We start from the raw sequence: 19679 nt of genomic DNA on the forward strand, positions 1-19679 counted from the left end.
TCATAAATTCAAAATTGCCATTACTGAATTATGTGGCAGAAAAAGTTTCAGTCATTACTTCGTTTATTCTTTTAAGTACCTATGGGAAAGAAATATTTAATGGACATTAAATAACAATATTGAATCAAGTAACTAAAATGTGTAGGTAATACGAGCATGTATAAATTAATAATAATTTATTACTAGCAGAAAAAAGCCAATACACTAAAACCGGATGAATGTAGATGGATAAAAACATTAAATAATATTGGCATGAAAGGTGTAACGCGAGTTATAAGGTCATACATCAGGCTTTACCACCTTGCCTGTTTTGCTGGGGTGGATCCTTTAGGGCTGTTTGTCCTTACACCTAAGCCTCGGAGTGGGCTTTTTACTTTTTGTCTATGGACTTGTTGTTGTTGTAGCGGCTTTAGCTTTCGCCGAATGGTGTTGGCAGAGTAAAGAAAAGACATCTTTTTGTATCTGCCAAGCTTAACCCATCCTTTAGGGCTGTTTGTCCTTACACCTAAGCCTCGGAGTGGGCTTTTTACTTTTTGTCTATGGAGTTAAGCTGAAACTGTGTTAATTATCAGTGGTAAGATCGGCCATAAGTAGCAAAGTCCCCCCGAAGGCCCCCGGACAAATGCACCTGAGTTTCCTTCTCCCCAGGATCCCACTGAGGTTATCCCCTAGCCATGTCTATGGACTTAAGCTGAAACTGTGTTAATTCTCAGTGGTAAGATCGGCCATAGCAAAGTCCCCCCGAAAGCCCCCGGACAAATGCACCTGAGTTTCCTTCTCCCCAGGATCCCACTGAGGTTACGAAAGCTAATGCACGCTTCTCATGTTAGTAACTCTGCATGAGAACTTATAAAGGACAACCAGCCAGTCTGTTACAATACAATCATATGTACAATACACCTAATATGATCACAGGTACACATGTTTGTATGGGACTATGGGGGTACAAAAAGGTCATGAAATCACAGCCCAAACGATTTTTAATATTTCGTTAGTTGATGAGGAATTGAGGGCGAACCCCTATATACTTAACTATCATATTTTACACATGGGGATGTACATATTAGGAATTCCGCCTTATGGTGAATGGTCAGCAAGTTGCTACTTTTTTCGTACCTAACGTTTCTTCTGGCAAACGCAGCTTGCTAACTAATAAATTAAGCAACAAACAACTTTCAATCATGTAGGAATAGGAGGAAACCCTAGTTTAATCTTACGTAGAATATTTTTTGTACACAAGCACGGGCCTGAATAGCGATCGCTCAGGCTCAAGGTAAGCGTTCGACTTTCCATGAGCGTTTAATCTTGAGATGAAGATTGTGATAAAGTGTTGACCTTGATTTTAGTGGGGTCAAACCGGACACACGATGATTGAAAAAAATGTTGCCAGATTGGCGGCTGATTAATTAAAAGTTCGGACTTTCCATGAGCGTTTAATCTTGAGATGAAGATTGTGATAAAGTGTTGACCTTGATTTTAGTGGGGTCGAACCGGACACACGATGATTGAAAAAAATGTTGCCAGATTGGCGGCTGATTAATTAAAAGTTCATTAACAGAAGTTGCATGATAAAACATCAAATCAAGGCATAGTAAAACTTTTACAGCTTACAGTATAAATAAGGCAGGTATATTAATAAAGTCAACCTTCAATTTCATTGGCTCAAGGCCATTATGTACAGAATTATTCAAAATACCGTCAAATATGGCGTCATGGTCCATCCGAAACGAAAAAAATGAACCGATTCCATTACCTTCTCACTAATAATTTAAATGATTACCGTATAGGTTCCCTAAGCACACTATGCATGGTAATAGAAAGTAACAAGAATGTATAAGGATAACTACAGTATAAATAAGGCAGGTATATTAATAAAGTCAACCTTCAATTTCATTGGCTCAAGGCCATTATGTACAAAATTATTCAAAATACCGTCAAATATGGCGTCATGAGTTCATGACCCATCCGAAAAGAAAAAATGAACCGATTCCATTACCTTCTTCTCACTAATAATTTAAATGATTACCGTATAGTTTCCCTAAGCACACTGTGCATGGTAATAGAAAGTAACAAGAATGTATAAGGATAATGTAAATGTATCCTACCAGTAATCTAGATTCGAGAAGAAAAGGTTCTCTTGTATTCCGAAGTCAAAAGGAAAATACTAAACATTGTACCACGAGGGTCACGACTCAAACTATTGGTTTAATTAATATATTATTCTCCTTTCTGTGCCATTCAGCTCTGGAACCGGGCCACATCTCATCACTTGCTCAACTTCTTCTTTTATATAAACTTTATAATCTATTTATTAAGTTTTTAGGTTTTATTTTGAAAAAATTAGAGTTAAATGTTCAAAACATACCTACAGGTAACTGATTATGTGATTATTAAGAAAACCAGAAAGAAAGTCAGGAAGTCAGGATAAAAAAAGCAAAGAAACAGAATAAAATTTCATAACATTAGCAATTAACAAAAATACTGATACATATCTAAGATATTTTTATTTATTTATCTTTTCAAGTCAGTTTCAATGGAAAAAAATACAATAAAACCTTGCGAGAACAAAATAGACCAGTGAGGAAGAATTTCATTATAATATAGGTACCTATGAATATAAAGTAGACTTTTAAAGTCAGTTTCAATGGAAAAAATACAATAAAACCTTGCGAGAACAAAATAGACCAGTGAGGAAGAATTTCATTATAATATAGGTACCTATGAATATAAAGTAGATAAATAAATGACAATACAAATAAATACTTAAGACTGGGTCTACTCTCTACTATCTCATGTTATAAGTCTTACCTCTGAGAAAGCTCGGGGACTACATAATTATGCCCGAACAGTCTCCAAGCATTCTTAGAGGTAACATGAGATTATAGGATCGTTGGTAAATAAAATCAGATCCATTTTAGTAATACTGGTATGTAGATAACAGATATGGCATTCTTGAAATGCAAAGTTCTTCAGGGAACGGGGCCCAGCAAAGCTACTTCCAACGTCCCATAAAAACCAGAGGAAGCAAAACTTCCCAGCACCATAAACCTACTCTCTACTATCCCATGTTATAGTCTTACCTCTGAGAACTACAAACATAAGCTCGGGGACTACAAACATATGCCCGAACAGTCTCCAAGCATTCTTAGAGGTAGTCTCCAAGCATTCTTAGAGGTAACATGAGATTATAGGATCGTTAGTAAATAAAATCAGATACATTTTGGTAATACTGGTATGTAGATAACAGATATGGATATGGCACTCCTGAAACACAAAGTGCAAAGTTCTTCAGGGAACGGGGCCCAGCAAAGCTTCTTCCAACGTCCCATAAAAACCAGAGGAAGCAAAACTTCCCAGCACCATAAACACGAATTTATGGCATTAATAGCAATGTTCCTACAGTGGTGCCCTTTCACTTTAGGAATCGCCTTCTTCAGGACTAGACAACCAAAGGATTGGTAAGGAGAGAAAGACAGAGGAAGAGAGAGAGAGAGAGAGAGAGAGAGAGAGAAAGAAAGAAAGAAAGAAAAAGAGAGACAAGGAGTGTGAGAGAGAAAAACGTGAGAAATGTATATTTATCTAACAGAACAATGATTAACGATTGACAAATGAACTAGATGCAATAACAAAATATTTCAAAGGCATGTACCTACGCTGTCATAAAATTATTACTGTTCCAACCAGTCAAGGAGCAAAACAATGGAACAAAATGTGAAGAAAGAAAAAGTATTTAAAAACAAGAAACCCACACCGCCACGCGTCACAAAAATAAGGGAATAAAAAAAAGAAGAAGAATTCAGCTAAAAAATAAAAATAAAAGTCCGTGCAAAATTTGCATAATATGTTGTCTCTGAAGAGGTTGAGATTAGCATGGTAACTTTGTAATATAATATTTGTCATTCAAATGCAAACCAACAGGGTGTTCTCAAGACAACTTGAGCTAATCAGTTGTTTATATCCTTCACTATAAATAATATAAATATTTATAATTTATTAATTAGATATACTTAATTGTATTCTTGAACCCGTTTAGACTGAAATCAGACATAAATAAGACCCTGTGGTAAAGGGACTTTCCAGTCTCATTCGGGCAGGACAAACAAGGTATTCTAATCTAATTCGAAATCTATGGAAATCTTAATGTACCTGGCTTTTCACGGTATTAACCTAACTGCCCTATAAGTAAATCCTATTACCTACTTATTATGTATAAGTATGAATTTTCATTAGGTGCATACAGATAAGTAGATTTTATTCAATGATTCGAGTATAAGTTAGCTTTATACATACGTAGGTAAAAGGGTCACATACATAATTAAGCGAAAATAGTTTGAAAAGAAGTCAATCCTTCTAATGGCCTTCCTCTGTAGATACGTATGTTTTTTTTTTTTTTTTTTTTTTTTTTAAAAATGGGGTTTTCCCCCCCACTTTGTAATATAATATTTGTCATTCAAATGCAAACCAACAGGGTGTTCTCAAGACAACTTGAGCTAATCAGCTGTTAATATTATTTACTATAAATATTAATGTAAAATTGTAAATATTTATAATTAGATATAAATTGTATTATTGAATCCATAAAATATACAAGACCCTATTAGACTGAAATCAGACATAAATAAGACCCTGTGGTAAAGGGATTTTCCAGTCTCATTCGGGCAGGATAAACAAGGTATTCTAATCTAATTCGATCTCTATGGAAATCTTAATGTACCTGCCTTTTCACGGTATTAACCTAACTGCCCTAAAGGTAAATCCTAGTACCTACTTATTATGTATAAGTATGAATTTTCATTAGGTGCATACAGATAAGTAGATTTTATTCAATGATTCGAGTATAAGTTATATGTATTACCTTATCTTTATACATACGTAGGTAAAAGGGTCATACATAATTAAGCGAAAATAGTATGAAAAGAAGTCAATCCTTCTAATAGCCTTCCTCTGTAGGTACGTACATATGTATATCTTCTTATTTCTTGTCATTGTCAATATAACTCTCAAACTCGAACTGTTTGTCCTATTTTGTTGAAACATAGTAGGTAGCGAGTTTTTGCGACAAAAATTAGCGTCCCTCCGTCAACTGTAACTCTTTGCGTTATTTGACGAAAACTCGTTTCTGCGCAAGAGCAGAAACGTGTTATACTCACCTAGCGTTTTTCATTTCGGTTATCGTCACGTAAGTTAGCCGTGCAAAAAATCTATTTAGGTAACACACGAAGGAAATTTTTTCAATTAATTTTGGGCCCGGATCGAATGTACATACATCTTCGCTAACAATCTTTTCAAGGGAAGATTTTATTTAAAGGACTTACCTATATCATGTTAGGACTCAGCAGTATATGGTGGGATTTTTCTTCTTCTGTTTTCAGGGTACTTTTACCTGAATAACGGAATCCCTTGTTTATTTATACTAAATCAGATGGTTGGAAAACCTTCATTTCATTTCAAATGACTTCTGTCTTCGAATTTTCAACGCCAGTCTTCGCTTGGCTTCGATTTTCTTCATTTGTATTTGCTCTTGCGTGTACTTGGGAATAACATCGGGCATGGCCACAATTGGCACTGTTTTCTGCACTTGGATTGGCTTATTCACAGTCGATATCACAGGATTGGGTTTGAGTCCGTTGAAAGAGATAGTGGTTCCACTTTCGGCATCTTTCCTCTGCATATATGAGGTTGGTATTTTGGGTTTGAAACCGTTGAAATTTGAGTTCCTATTTTCGCCATCTTTCCTCTGCCCATTTACAGAGCTTGTTTTCTCTTGGTGCACGATATTGGAGGTGTTGGGTTTTTCACATGGTTTGGAAGGCTGGATGGACGGGATTTGCGATAAAACTTCATCCATATCCACTTCTGCACTTGGATTGATTTATTTGTGTTCACAGTCGATATCACAGGATTGGGTTTGAGTCCGTTGAAAGAGATAGTGATTCCACTTTCGGCATCTTTCCTCTGCATAAATGAGGTTGGTATTTTGGGTTTGACACCGTTGAAATTTGTGTTCCTATTTTCGCCATCTTTCCTCTGCCCATTTACAGAGCTTGTTTTCTCCTGGTGCACGATATTGGAGGTGTTGGGTTTTTCACATGGTTTGGAAGGCTGGATGGACGGGATTTGCGATAAAACTTCATCCATATCCAACACTAACATCCAGAGTACAGGGAAGGTCAGTTATGTCTTCTGTAGTTGTCAGGCAAACACATTTGTCTTGGTGAACAATATCATCCATAATGGATGGGCTGAAATGGACACAATCGTTTTCTCTTGGTGCACAATATTGGAAGTGTTGAGTTTTTCACATGGTTTGGAAGGCTGGATGGACGGGATTTGCGATAAAACTTCATCCATATCCAAATTACTTAATACGTCATCGTCTTCGTTTAGAATCGAAGTTAAATCTGAAAAAAAAATCAGCCGATTTAGGTATATACCTAGGGTAATGAAAGCAAAATTAGTGGTTGGGTAGAAATCTCCTCCAGAACCCTGCTGCTTTAAAGTAATGGGAAAAAATGCCACTGTACAAACTGAATTTGTCTGTATAATAAGTCCAAATAACCTGAAAAAATACAAAGAACCTTTTCACAATTGTTGTATGTGTGTACAAACTGAATTTGTCTGTATAATAAGTCCAAATGACCTGAAAAAATACAAAGAACCTTTTCACAATTGTTGTATGTATTATGATTGGGTTGGATTGGTTATAATGAAGTATGTTTGAGCCAGATTGTTGTATGTATATTATGATTGGGCTGGATTGGTCGTAATGAAGTATGTTTGAGCCAGATAATGATCAAGGCATTTCAGTCAGTCATTCCATCTGAGTACTGCAAGTAAGTAGGTACATCCTAAAATTCAGTCATTCCATCTGAGTACTGCAAGTAAGTAGGTACATCCTAAAATAACAATATTCATACGTTAATTTCTATCTCACCCCACTACTTTAGAAATTCACTCCACAATCTAAAAATTTGATTTCTAGATTTACTAAGAGCTACTTATTTCTACACTTGTGCTATCAACATTCACTTGATAAAAGGTTGACATAAAACCTATAACTTCCAGAAGGTGCATACAAGTTTAACACAAAAACACATAGGTAACACTTACTCAGTTTAATTTGGTCACAGGACTTGGTTTGCCCAAAGCCATCATCCCAGCCAACTCGGAATTCAGGAGAATCAGCCAAGTCCAAAAATTGTGGACTTTCACAAAGTTGACTGTTTTTCCTGATGGGTGTCTCTGGAGCATTTGTTTGTCCTGTTGGTTTCTCATTTTGTGCCAGGATATCTGGAGAAAAAGATTAGATTATTATCATACATCCTGGATTTGAACGGCTTATCAAACACCCTATGTTAGTTATTTGAGTTTGCTAGCTAGATAGCAAGTCAATATCTAGAGAAAAAAATTAGATTATTATCATACATCCTGGATTTGAACGGCTTATCAAACACCCTATGTTAGTTATTTGAGTTTGCTAGCTAGATAGCAAGTCCTCCTGATATTACCTATCAGACTACAATCTTGACCATGTATGAAACATAAAACTAACTTTTTGATCATAAAACAGTCTTACCTCTGAGAAAGCTCGGGGACTACATATGCCCGAACAGTCTCCAAGCATTTTTAGAGGTAACATGAGATTATAGGATCATTGGTAAATAAAATCAGATACATTTTAGTAATACTGGTATGTAGATAACAGATATGGCATTCCTGAAATACAAAGTTCTTCAGGGAACGGGGCCCAGCAAAGCTACTTCCAACGTCCCATAAAAACCAGAGGAAGCAAAACTTCCCAGCACCATAAACCATAAAACAAGACACTTGTCTGGTATCTCAGTAAATACAAGAGCATGGATTTGATACCGATTTTATCCTGCACAAGGAATTTTATTGTCATTTTTTGAGAGAATTTGACAAGATTAGTAGTGTGGGAGCATAATGCAGGGTCTGCAGGAGTAAATGAACTTTTCAGTCCTATTCAAGCATCACGCAGTACCAAAAAATCATCATTATCATTACTATCAATCAAGGAAATAATTATTAGGTACTCTTCCTTACCATTAGAGCACTGGGGATGATCAGCTGAAGATGTATCTTTGAGTTGCTTTATCCTGGGCTTACGTTTCCTGATAGATACAGCATTGGTAAGGAGAGAAAGACAGGGAGGGAGAGGGAGAGGGAGGGAGAGAGAGAGAGAGAGAGAGAGAAACGTGAGAAACGTACATATATCTAACAAGACAGAACAATTATTAACGATTGACAAATGAACTAGATGCAATAACAAAATATTTCAAAGGTATGTACCTACGCTGTCATAAAATTATTACTGTTCCAACCAGTCAAGGAGCAAAACAATGGAACAAAATGTGAAGAAAGAGAAAGTATATACAAGGAATTTTAGTGTGGGAGCATAATGCAGGGTCTGCAGGAGTAAATGAACTTTTCAGTCCTATTCAAGCATCACGCAGTACCAAAAATCATCATTATCATTACTATTAATCACGGAAATAATTATTACTTAGGTACTCTTCCTAGTCTTCCTTACCATTAGAGCACTGGGGATGATCAGCTGAAGATGTATCTTTGAGTTGCTTTATCCTGGGCTTACGTTTCCTGATAGATACGGGGGAGGTGTCATTGTTCATGACGACTTGACAGCAAGCTATGAACTGATGAGAAGATATTTCTAAGAGGAAAAAGTAGAAAAAAGACCTAGATTTTCCTATTTTCCAAACTTCAAAATCAAAACGAAATTCAAAAAATCAAAATTTCAAAAATCAGCTAAATTTTAAAATTTGAATTTTGTTTACTTTCGTAACGACTAATGTGAAACTAGGAAAGTATATAAAAACAAGAAACCAACACCGCCACGCGTCACAAAAAGGGAATAATAATAATAAAAAAAAAAGAATTCAGCTAAAAATAAAAATAAAAGTCCGTGCAAAATTTGCATATGTTGTCTCTGAAGAGGTTGAGATTAGCATGGTAACTTTGTAATATAATATTTGTCATTCAAATGCAAACCAACAGGGTGTTCTCAACTAGCCATAAGTAGCAGCAACCACAGCAACTTTTTGGGGTGCGTTCAGATATCCATTGTATTGGTTACTCCTTGATGCCAAGGAGGTGGAAAAGACTGGATTTGAGTGTTTAAATTTTAATAGTGCAGCAGCCTTTCCCAAAAACGTAGCGGTCTAGTTTAATAATGTTGAATACCTATTGTTGAAGTTGAACTTACACAAGTAAGCCAGCCTAGTTAGCTTAGTTGGTAGTGCGTCTGCCTTGTAAGCGCTAGGCCGCGGGTTCGATTCTAGGTATTATCGCCGCGTCGTAGGTGTACTTTTAAGCCAATCTATCAATTAGGTAGAGTATTTTCCTTCTTTCCTCCTCCTTCATTTTATAATAATTAGCTAGGTACCTTATATTCAATTTCCTTCTCCATACCTACCTATCTGAAAGTTTCCACCCTAGCCGTTCGGCGCGGTGCGGCGTCAAGCAGATTAATGTGTGTGTGTTTTTTTTTTTTTTTTTTCATTTTTTTTAATTTTAGTAATAAAAACTTAAAATAGCTTTGTGTGTGTGTTTTTTTTTTTTTTTTTTCATTATTTTAATTTTCAGCAGTAAAACGTAAAATAGCCTTCCAGACAGCGAGGCAATAAAACAGAGAGAGAGAGAAAGAGGGAGGGGAGAGAGAGAAAGAGGGAGGGAGAGAGAAAGAGAGAGGGAGAGAGAGAGAAGAGGGGGGGTGTGTGTACCTAAAATTTAAAAGTCAATTAAACTTCATGTACAGAGGGAAGGTGGACATAAACCGTTATTAAAATCCTAATCGACACATAACATAAAATAATAGAACATAGGTACCTATAACATAATATTTACATACCCATAGGTCTGCATAGCGTACGGCGCAAAAGGCACTAAGTAATTAGGTAACTAAAAAAAAAAAAAAAAAAAACTTCTTCTTTTTTATAAACTTTATAATCTATTTATTAAGTTTTTAGGTTTTATTTTGAAAAAATTAGAGTTAAAAGTTCAAAACATACCTACAGGTAACTGATTATGTGATTATTAAGAAAACCAGAAAGAAAGTCAGGAAGTCAGGATAAAAAAAGCAAAGAAACACAATAAAATTTTATAACTTTAGCAATTAACAAAAATACTGATACATATCTAAGATATTTTTTATTTATTTATCTTTTCAAGTCAGTTTCAATGGAAAAAAAATACAATTAAACCTTGCGAGAACAAAATAGACCAGTGAGGAAGAATTTCATTATAATATAGGTACCTATGAATATAAAGTAGATAAATAAATGACAACAGGTACACCATCTGAGTCTAAAAATATGGGGCGTGAACACGACACGACTTTCCATGAGCGTTTAATCTTGAGATGAAGATTGTGATAAAATTGTTGACCTTGATTTTAGTGGGGTCAAACCGGACACACGATGATTGAAAAAAATGTTGCCAGATTGGCGGCTGATTAATTAAAAGTTCATTAACAGAAGTTGCATGATAAAACATCAATAAATGTATTTCTCCCCAAGCTAAATTCACTTCTTACCTTTACATTTGTAGGTTTATTGGACTGTGGTGGAAATGTACCTTTAAAAACAATCAGATAAGCACATAATTTAATAAATAATGATTTATAGATATGAATTATTCTCTTCACAATGGTTTAGAAATCACATACGCCTGTTCGTGCTATCAATAGTATCTCTTAAACGTGGTATGTCTGTGTGTTAATGTCATTTTTTTGTTTTTTGTCACTTACGCCCTTTTGACTTTCTAGCGGCGAATTGATTTCTATTGAAAAACCACTTGCCGTCACCCCTTCCAATTTTTATTGGCGAAGAAAGTTGTAGCAAATGTTCAAAGACCTTCCCAATCTATTTGTACATTTATGTTATTTCTACAAATTAATTTATTATATTGGCAAAATTCTTTGGAATCTTTTAGATTTATTTTCTCTCGATTGTATTCAAACTTTTCACTCCCGAAGTTGTGTGGAAAGCTGGAAAGTTATCCATTCATAAAACTCGTATGTTAGAAAGAGAAAAATTAAAGCATATAAACAAAGTTCGTCTCCTTTTGTTGCCAAAAGTCCGTTGACCCCAACAAGTCAAAGATAAAATACTTATTTTGTATTTTTTCTCTCCTAAGACAACATGAGGCCGGAAGATTAAGGGAAATATAATTTCCCCGGCGTAAAAAAATAATAAATTCGAAAAACTTCTTGTGCCTCTGATGGAAAACTTGGAAAACAAGTTTTTCTAATGTTTGCCCTTACGGTACATTATAATTTTTTTTTTTTTCCTTTAAAGCGCTTTAACTCTACGGGCAGTAGGTCGTTCACGCTGATATCCCTAGGTTACATTAGATTGAATAGATTGAGGGTTTGAAGTATAGGAAAAGAGCATCAACCCCTTCAACGTCGTCAGATAGGGAGGGAGGTGAGGGCAAAGAGGAGCGGATGTGGGCATGTGTGGGGCAGACAAGGATGTGTTGGATGGAGAGGGTTTCCCCACATTGGTATAAGTTTTTGGATCTTATGAAAAGCCTATATTTTGACAGCTTTTGCAAGCTTTTTATCTCTTTTGCGAATTCAAAAGTTAGTAAGTTGGAAAACAAGTTTTTCCGATGTTTGCCCTTACGGTATATTATTTAAGTTTTTGGATCTTATGAAAAGCCTATATTTTGACAGCTTTTGCAAGCTTTTTATCTCTTTTGCGAATTCAAAAGTTAGTAAGTAGCTATTAGCTATGAACTTATGAGTATTTTAATTAAAAACGGTTGATGGATGAATAAGATATCTTTGAGACGGGTGTCAGGGAAAAGGTAAATTTAGGTAGATACCTAACTTTTTCTGTAAATAAACTTTTTTTTTGTAAAATGTAATGGAAATTTTACCCTTTTTTTTATGAGGTCTGCACGTGCAGACTTTTTTCCTTCCAGTCATCAAATGTAATTTAGAAACTTTTCAAAATGCAAAATCAGTACCGCGAGTATATTTGCAGAATCCGCGAGTCATTCCCGGTAGCTATTAGCTATGAACTTATCAGTATTTTAATTATTAAAAACGGTTGATGGATGAATAAGATATCTTTGAGGCGGGTGTCAGGGAAAAGGTAAATTTAGGTAGATACCTAACTTTTTTTGTAAATAAACTTTTTTTTTTGTAAAATGTAATGGAAATTTTACCCTTTTTTTTATGAGGTCTGCACGTGCAGACTTTTTTTCTTCCAGTCATCAAATGTAATTTAGAAACTTTTCAAAATGCAAAATCAGTACCGCGAGTATATTTGCAGAATCCGCGAGTCATTCCCGAGAGCTGTTCTGCTCCCGTAAGCTTGCGAGCTTTTTACTTTCCTTATCCTATAGAAAGGAAAGTAATCGGGAAAAATTTCGATGGTCAATTTTTAGCACCACTGCTCTGTTCCCGTAAGCTTGCGAGCTTTTTACTTTCCTTATCCTATAGAAAGGAAAGTAATCGGGAAAAATTTCGATGGTCAATTTTTAGCACCAGAACACGTTTGAGGTCCTTAGAGCCTAAGTGTTCGCAAGCTTACGGGAACAGAACAGAGCTGCAAAGTTTCAGCCATTGGTCCGTGTGTTCGTAAACAAATCTCGAGAACGGTAAGAGCTAGAGACTTAAGAGACTACCAAGACACTTGGTGTGTAGTCTACAAATGTGACAAGGATGCAACACGAAAATTTTGATTATGATCGGTGCAGCGGTGGGCGACATTTCGGTCGCTTTTTGGCGGTTTTCGTCTCTACTCACTAAACGGTAAGAGATATTGAAAAAGTTATAAGAGCAGACCCCCAAAAAGCATACCCAAGAAACTCAGCTAAGCATTATTTAATAGGATTAGGAAAGTTGTGTGCTTTCGCAAGCTTTCTTTCTGTATGCTTTACACGTGCTGTTAGATAATCAGCTTCATAGCATTATTTCGAGTTCCGGGAATGATGAAGTTCCGTAATAGTAAGAAGAAAAGAACTAGCAAAGAAAAAAGAAGGAGGAGAAGAAGAAGATGAAAGAAAAAGGAGAAAGAGGGTAAGAAAAAAAGAGGAGGGAAGGAAGAGAGAGAAAGAAAAAGCTAAAGAAGAGGGGGGTGGGGAGGATGAGAAGGAAGAAGAAGCAAAAGAAGAAGACGAAGAAGAAGGACGCAGAGAAAAAGAAGAGTTCTCTGGGAATTCTGAATAGTAACCTCGAAAAAGGTACCCTCTTTATCATTGCACAGTTCTTTTGGCTATGTTTTAAAGTGGCAGGATTCTCAAGCTTTTCCCTCCAACAACATGTTAGAAACTAGAGAAGGAATTCGGAAACTTCAAACTCTCTTTTCTCACGAAAATTTGAAGAGAGAAAAATAGGGAGATAAGTAGATAGAAAAAGGAATGGAGTGGGAACACAATAACTAATGAAAGAGGGAGGGAGGGAGGGAGGGAGGGAGAGGGAGAGAGAGAGAGAGAGAGAGAGCGAGAGAGGGGGAGACAAAATTGACAATATGAAAATAGAAAGAGAGGGAGGGACAGAGATAAACGAAGAAAGAGATAAAAAAGAAAGAGAGAGAGAATTGACAAGATGATAAGAGAAAGAGAGGGAGGGACAGAGGTAAAGAAAGTAAGATAGAAAGAGAGATATAGAAAAAAAGAGAGACACCTATAAAAAGAGAAAGAGAGAGAGCTGGAGAGAGAGAGGGGGGATTTCCAAGATGGGAAGAGAAAAAGAGGGATATACAGAGAGGAAGAAAAGAAGATAGAGAGAGAGAGAAAGACAAAGAGAGAGATAAAGGGAGTGGACTAGAAAAGAGAGAATGAAAAAAAAATGAAAAATAAAGAAGAAGAAGAAGAAGAAGAAGAAGAAGAAGAAGAAGAAGAAGAAGAAGAAGAAGAAGAAGAAGAAGAAGAAGAAGATGGAACAAAATGTCTGAATTCCTGAGAAAATTCACGTCTGGAAGATTTCATTTCGGTTAGCGGTTTTGTGGCTAAGTGGAAGAGTATGCTTATTCTTACAGTTGGATGTTCAGCTTAGTGCTCTTGAGAGCTTCCTGTTCTTCCTGTCTTCATTACAGGAAGCTCAAAAATTCCCGTCTTTATCACAGGATGTCCAAAAAATGTTTAATTTCATCACTATCAATCAAGAGCAATAATAATATTGCTAATTTATACTGCTGGGACTGAAAAAACCCCAACAGTAGGCTACTATGTCTAATTCTCAAATTATATTGAGGATAAAATTCCATACCTCGGCTGGTATTGAACCTACGCCCTCCTGGTTACGAGGCGAGCGTCTTGACCACTACACCACCGAGGCAGGATAGCAATCATCAATCTATATTAATTTAGGAGCAACTAATGTCAATCTAGTGATCCTTGATTATGCTTATGAAAATAAATTAGGTTTAAAAAAACTGTATCCTTGGAAAAATGCTTCAAATCCACCTTATTTGGGAGCAACAAAAGTTAACCTTGTAAAATCCAACAATGGAGTAGGACAAAACAATAAATAAATTACTTATCTATGTATCTATGTAGGTAGGTACCTACATCGAAAAAATCTTAAAAGCATTCCGAAGAACGAACCTTGCATATAAATTCCCCTGGAAATCCTTAGTATTCAAGAAGTGAACTTTAAAAAGAAATTCATTGCAATGATATATGAGTAGGTACTAGGTAGGTAGGTAACCTGGAAAACTTCGGTGGTTTATTGGTAAAGGCGCCCGTCGGATAAACAGGGAGGGTGAAGGTTCGATCCTAGCCGAGGTATGAAATTTCATCAAATATTAAATGGTTGGGTAACTTTTAAGAATATACACAACACTTGGTAAAACACCTTAAAATCAATCAATCATTTTCCTTTCTTTGAATTTTATACTTACCTATTTATTTGAGAATTTCACCACATAAGACCTCAACTGGTTAGGTGGTAGATAACGCCTCCAGCGTTTACCATGCGCGGTAATTAATAGGTAGGTATGTGTTTTTTTTTTTTCAGAGGTTTGATGGATGGAAGTGTAACTGCCAAAGTCTTATCGTCCAAAAAGCGAAGAGAGAAGGAAGTTTTATTGAAAATATGATAAAGCTTCGCCAGATATTTATTTTCTTTTATGTACGAAAAGTTCAAGATATGCACCAAAGTCTGTGAAAGCTGCAGCTGCTTTCAAAGCACAAACTTTTAGTCAAGCATAAAAAAACACTCCATCAAAAACTTCATATAATAAATGACAAAAGCACGGAAACTGGATTCAATTTAGGTGAAGTTAATTAATTCTGCTGTTTTGACCTTGACTTATTTTCTAATACAGAATAATATTTATAATAGAAAGCGAATAATTATAATAGGTAGAAAGCGTAATTTCAATGGTTCTGCCTGATTACCTATTCAAAAAATCCCACCAGAACATTTCGACTTTGACCCAGAAAGTAATCGAATCATAAAAAAGAAGAAAAAAAGAAATAATAATACTTAATAAAAAATAGAAAGTAAAAATCCTAGGTAGTTAGGTAGGTATTACCTTTTCACCTTCAATGGCTGCGATTCGAATTAAAACTCCGTCGCATATAAATCTTGAAAACCTTTGAGAGGTTTAATATTTATTAGAAATACCCATTGCTTCAACTTCCGAAATACCTTTCATAACATTATTAATAAATTCTCTACGTACTTATTCTCATTATACCTATTTATAGGAAAGTATGGATTTCTCTGGCGAGAAGAAAACTACGCTCAAAGTCACAGAAGAAATTCCTTATTGTACTGCGTTTTAGATTCTTGAAGTTCAAGGTTTGCAAAGGAGAAATAGAATAGAATAGAATAGAATATACCCTGTTTATACTGCCAGAATGAGACTGAAAAGTCCCTTTACTCCCGCAGTCTAAACAAGGTCTCATGTATTTGGTACAAAATAGGTGTATTTCTTATAAATTAAAACCTTGCTTAAATTAAAAAAAAAAAAAAAAAAAAAAAATATCGTTTTGGTCGAGTACCACAGACCACACTAGACACTGGAAGAACCTCGGGTAATCCTGCGTAATTTCGACTTTTTTTAGTACGATGTCACTGTACCCATGTTTACTGTTTTTTTGGCTCCTCGTGCGTGGCAGTATCTTATCTAGGTAGGTACACGGGCAACGAGGTACACTCAGCAAGATGCATGAATAAATTCGTGTGGCCTGACCTCAAAAAGAAGAAGGAGAGAAGAAGGTAAGAAGAAGAAGAAGAAAGAGTACCACAGGAAGAGAGGAGACCCTCTCTCTGTAAACATGTACTTTTCTAACAAAAATCCTCCTCTCGTCACGCCCTCCCTACCCCTCTCGCGACATGAGTGAGGCATACCCGATTCAACAAGACTTTCAATGTTTCAAAACACGAAGGCAACTCACATCACTGTAACTTCTCCTTTGATTAATTACTTCCTCCCAACTTCTCTTCATTCCGAAATCACCATTTTTAACCCCCCCCCCCAACTGAAACCTCCCGCGATCACGTGTGAGGGATCTTTGGTTCTTTCTCTCTCTCTTTATGTCCCTCCCTTTTCTATTCCTCCCTCTTTTTCTATCCCTCTCTATTTCTCTCTCTATCCCTTCCTTTCTCTCTCTTTTTCTCATTCTATCTCTTTCTCTCCCTCCCTCTGTCTCTCCCTATCCCTCCCTCTATCTTTTCCTCTCTCTGTCTCTCTCTCTCTATCCCTCGCTCTCTCTACCTCCCTCGACTTCGTATGTAGTCTACAAATGTGACAAGGATGCAACACGAAAATTTTGATTATGATCGGTGCAGCGGTTGGCGACATTTCGGTCGCTTTTTGGCGGTTTTCGTCTCTACTCACTAAACGGTAAGAGATATTGAAAAAGTTATAAGAGAAGACCCCCAAAAAGCATACCCAAGAAACTCAGCTAAGCATTATTTAATAGGATAAGGAAAGTTGTATGCTTTCGCAAGCTTTCTTTCTGTATGCTTTACACGTGCTCTTAGATAATCAGCTTCATAGCATTATTTCGAGTTCCGGGAATGATGAAGTTCCGTAATAGTAAGAAGAAAAGAATTAGCAAAGAAAAAAGAAGGAGGAGAAGAAGATGAAAGAAAAAGGAGAAAGAGGGTAAGAAAAAAGAGGAGGGAAGGAAGAGAGAGAAAGAAAAAGCTAAAGAAGAGGGGGATGGGGAGGATGAGAAGGAAGAAGAAGCAAAAGAAGAAGACGAAGAAGAAGGACGCAGAGAAAAAGAAGAGTTCTCTGGGAATTCTGAAAAGTTCCGTAATAGTAAGAAGAAAAGAACTAGCAAAGAAAAAAGAAGGAGGAGAAGAAGAAGATAAAAGAAAAAGGAGAAAGAGGGTAAGAAAAAAGAGGAGGGAAGGAAGAGAGAGAAAGAAAAAGCTAAAGAAGAGGGGGATGGGGAGGATGAGTTCCGTAATAGTAAGAAGAAAAGAACTAGCAAAGAAAAAAGAAGGAGGAGAAGAAGAAGATGAAAGAAAAAGGAGAAAGAGGGTAAGAAAAAAAGAGGAGGGAAGGAAGAGAGAGAAAGAAAAAGCTAAAGAAGAGGGGGGTGGGGAGGATGAGAAGGAAGAAGAAGCAAAAGAAGAAGACGAAGAAGAAGGACGCAGAGAAAAAGAAGAGTTCTCTGGGAATTCTGAATAGTAATCTCGAGAAAGGTACCCTCTTTATCATTGCATTACCCACAGTTGTTTTGGATTTGTTTTAAAGTGGCAGAATTCTCAAGCTTTTCCCTCCAACAACATGTTAGAAACTAGAGAAGGAATTCGGAAACTTCAAACTCTCTTTTCTCACGAAAATTTGAACCTTCCTCTATCCCTCCCTCTTTCTCTCTCCCCCTCCATTTCTTTCTCCCTATCGTTAACTCTCTCTCTCCCCCTCTCTCTTTCAATCCATCCCTCCATTTGTCTCTCCCTATCCCTCTCTCCCGCTCCTTCTGTCTCCCTCCCTCTCTTTCTCTCTCTCCCTCTTTATCCTGCCCTTTTACCCTTTTCGTTTATTGGAGAAGCATGTGATTTTTTTCTTCTTCTTTGAGAGCCAACCCAAAACTTTATCCATTAATCAATCTTCGCTTTTTTTTCGGAAGCTGTGAAAGCTTTTCACTCCCTCTGCCCTGCTAAAAAAGAGGGCAGTAAGTCCAAAATTTGACATTTTGAGTTATATATCTATACCCACGTATTTTTATGCGTAGAATCTTATCCTATCTTATCCTCTTTTCTCCTTGTTTCGTTTTCCATTTCCTCCCATCCTCTCTTATCAAGTCATCACACAGTTCTGTCACATGAGAGCTTTTTTTGTGTCGACATGCGACAGTAGGTGGCTAATCAGACACACGAGTTCAACTGTAAATTCTATTCCTGAATCTTTTTCCCACTCTCTCTCTTTCTCACTCCCACGTTTACACATTTCTCTCTCTTTTACTCCTACGTCAACAGAGCCTTCCCTCTCTGTCCTAGGTCAAAACATAAAATCACCCTCTCTTTCTCTCTCCTTCCCTTACGTCAACACATCTGTCTGTCTCTCCTAATACATTTGTTTGTCTGTTTCTCTCTCTCTCTCTCTCTCTGTTTGTCTATCTGTCTGTCTCTGTCTTCTTTCTCACCTTTCTTTTTCTCTCTCTCCTTTTCTCCTCCTTGTCATCTCTCCCCCACCCCTCTCCCTATCTTTCTATGTGTTCATCTTTTCCTTTGCCTCTTTTAATTTTTCTCTTCATCTCTCTCTCTTCTTTTTATATCTCTCTTTTTCTAAATGATGTTTTCACCCCCGCCCCTCTCCATCATTCTCCCACTTTTCAAGTCCTTCTCTCATTTTTGCAATTTCTCAATTTCTTTCTCCCTTCCCTCTCTAATCAGACACACGAGTTCAACTGTAAATTCTATTCCTGAATCTTTTTCCCACTATCTCTCTCTCTCTCTTTCTCACTCCCACGTTTACACATTACTCTCTCTCTTACTCCTACGTCAACAGAGTCTTCCCTCTCTTTGCTAGGTCGAAACATAAAATCACCCTCTCTCTCCTTCCCTTACGCCAACACATCTGTCTGTCTCTCCTAATACATTTGTTTGTCTGTTTCTCTCTCTCTCTCTCTCTCTCTCTCTCTCTCTGTGTTTGTCTATCTGTCTGTCTCTTTCTTCTTTCTCACCTTCCTTTTTCTCTCTCTCCTTTTCTCATCTCTCCCCCACCCCTCTCCCCATCTTTCTATGTGTTCATCTTTTCCTTTGCCTCTTTTAATTTTTCTCTTCATCTCTCTCTTCTTTTTATATCTCTCTTTTTCTAAATGATTTTTTCACCCCCGCCCCTCTCCATCATTCTCCCACTTTTCAAGTCCTTCTCTCATTTTTGCAATTTCTCAATTTCTTTCTCCCTTCCCTTTCTCTCTCTCTCTTTCTTTCCCAATTTTCTTTTTCTCTCTTCTTCTCTCATCCTTGTAATTTCTTTCCCACTTTTCCCTTAAGTCGTAAGTCCCCCCCTCTCTCTTTCACTATCCATCAAATCTACTTATCTACCTACCTTTCTATTTCTCTATCTTCATTTCTCTCTTTCTCTCTCTTCCTTTCTCTCTCTCTCTCTCTCTCTCTGACTATCCATTTACCGTCTACTTATCCACCTACCTGTCTATTTCTCTCTCTCTCTTTCTAAATTACCTATATTTCCAACCTTATCTCTCTTTTTCCCAAT

The 19679-nt window shown here is 36.6% G+C and overlaps 1 protein-coding gene across 1 annotated transcript; it reads right to left on the minus strand.

The window, feature by feature from the left end:
* Positions 1–6192: 6192 nt before the first annotated feature.
* LOC113466758 lies at positions 6193–8757 on the minus strand. Its single transcript, XM_026822425.1, has 3 exons — positions 8552–8757; positions 7111–7290; positions 6193–6401 (listed from the first exon to the last, which is right to left on the minus strand). Exons 1-3 carry the CDS (start codon positions 8649–8651, stop codon positions 6193–6195), a joined length of 489 nt encoding a protein of 162 aa, XP_026678226.1. The 5' UTR covers positions 8652–8757.
* Positions 8758–19679: the final 10922 nt, after the last annotated feature.

Source organism: Diaphorina citri, unplaced genomic scaffold (genome assembly GCF_000475195.1).
Source record: "Diaphorina citri unplaced genomic scaffold, Diaci psyllid genome assembly version 1.1 scaffold328, whole genome shotgun sequence".
NCBI classification, from domain to species: Eukaryota; Metazoa; Arthropoda; class Insecta; order Hemiptera; family Psyllidae; genus Diaphorina; species Diaphorina citri.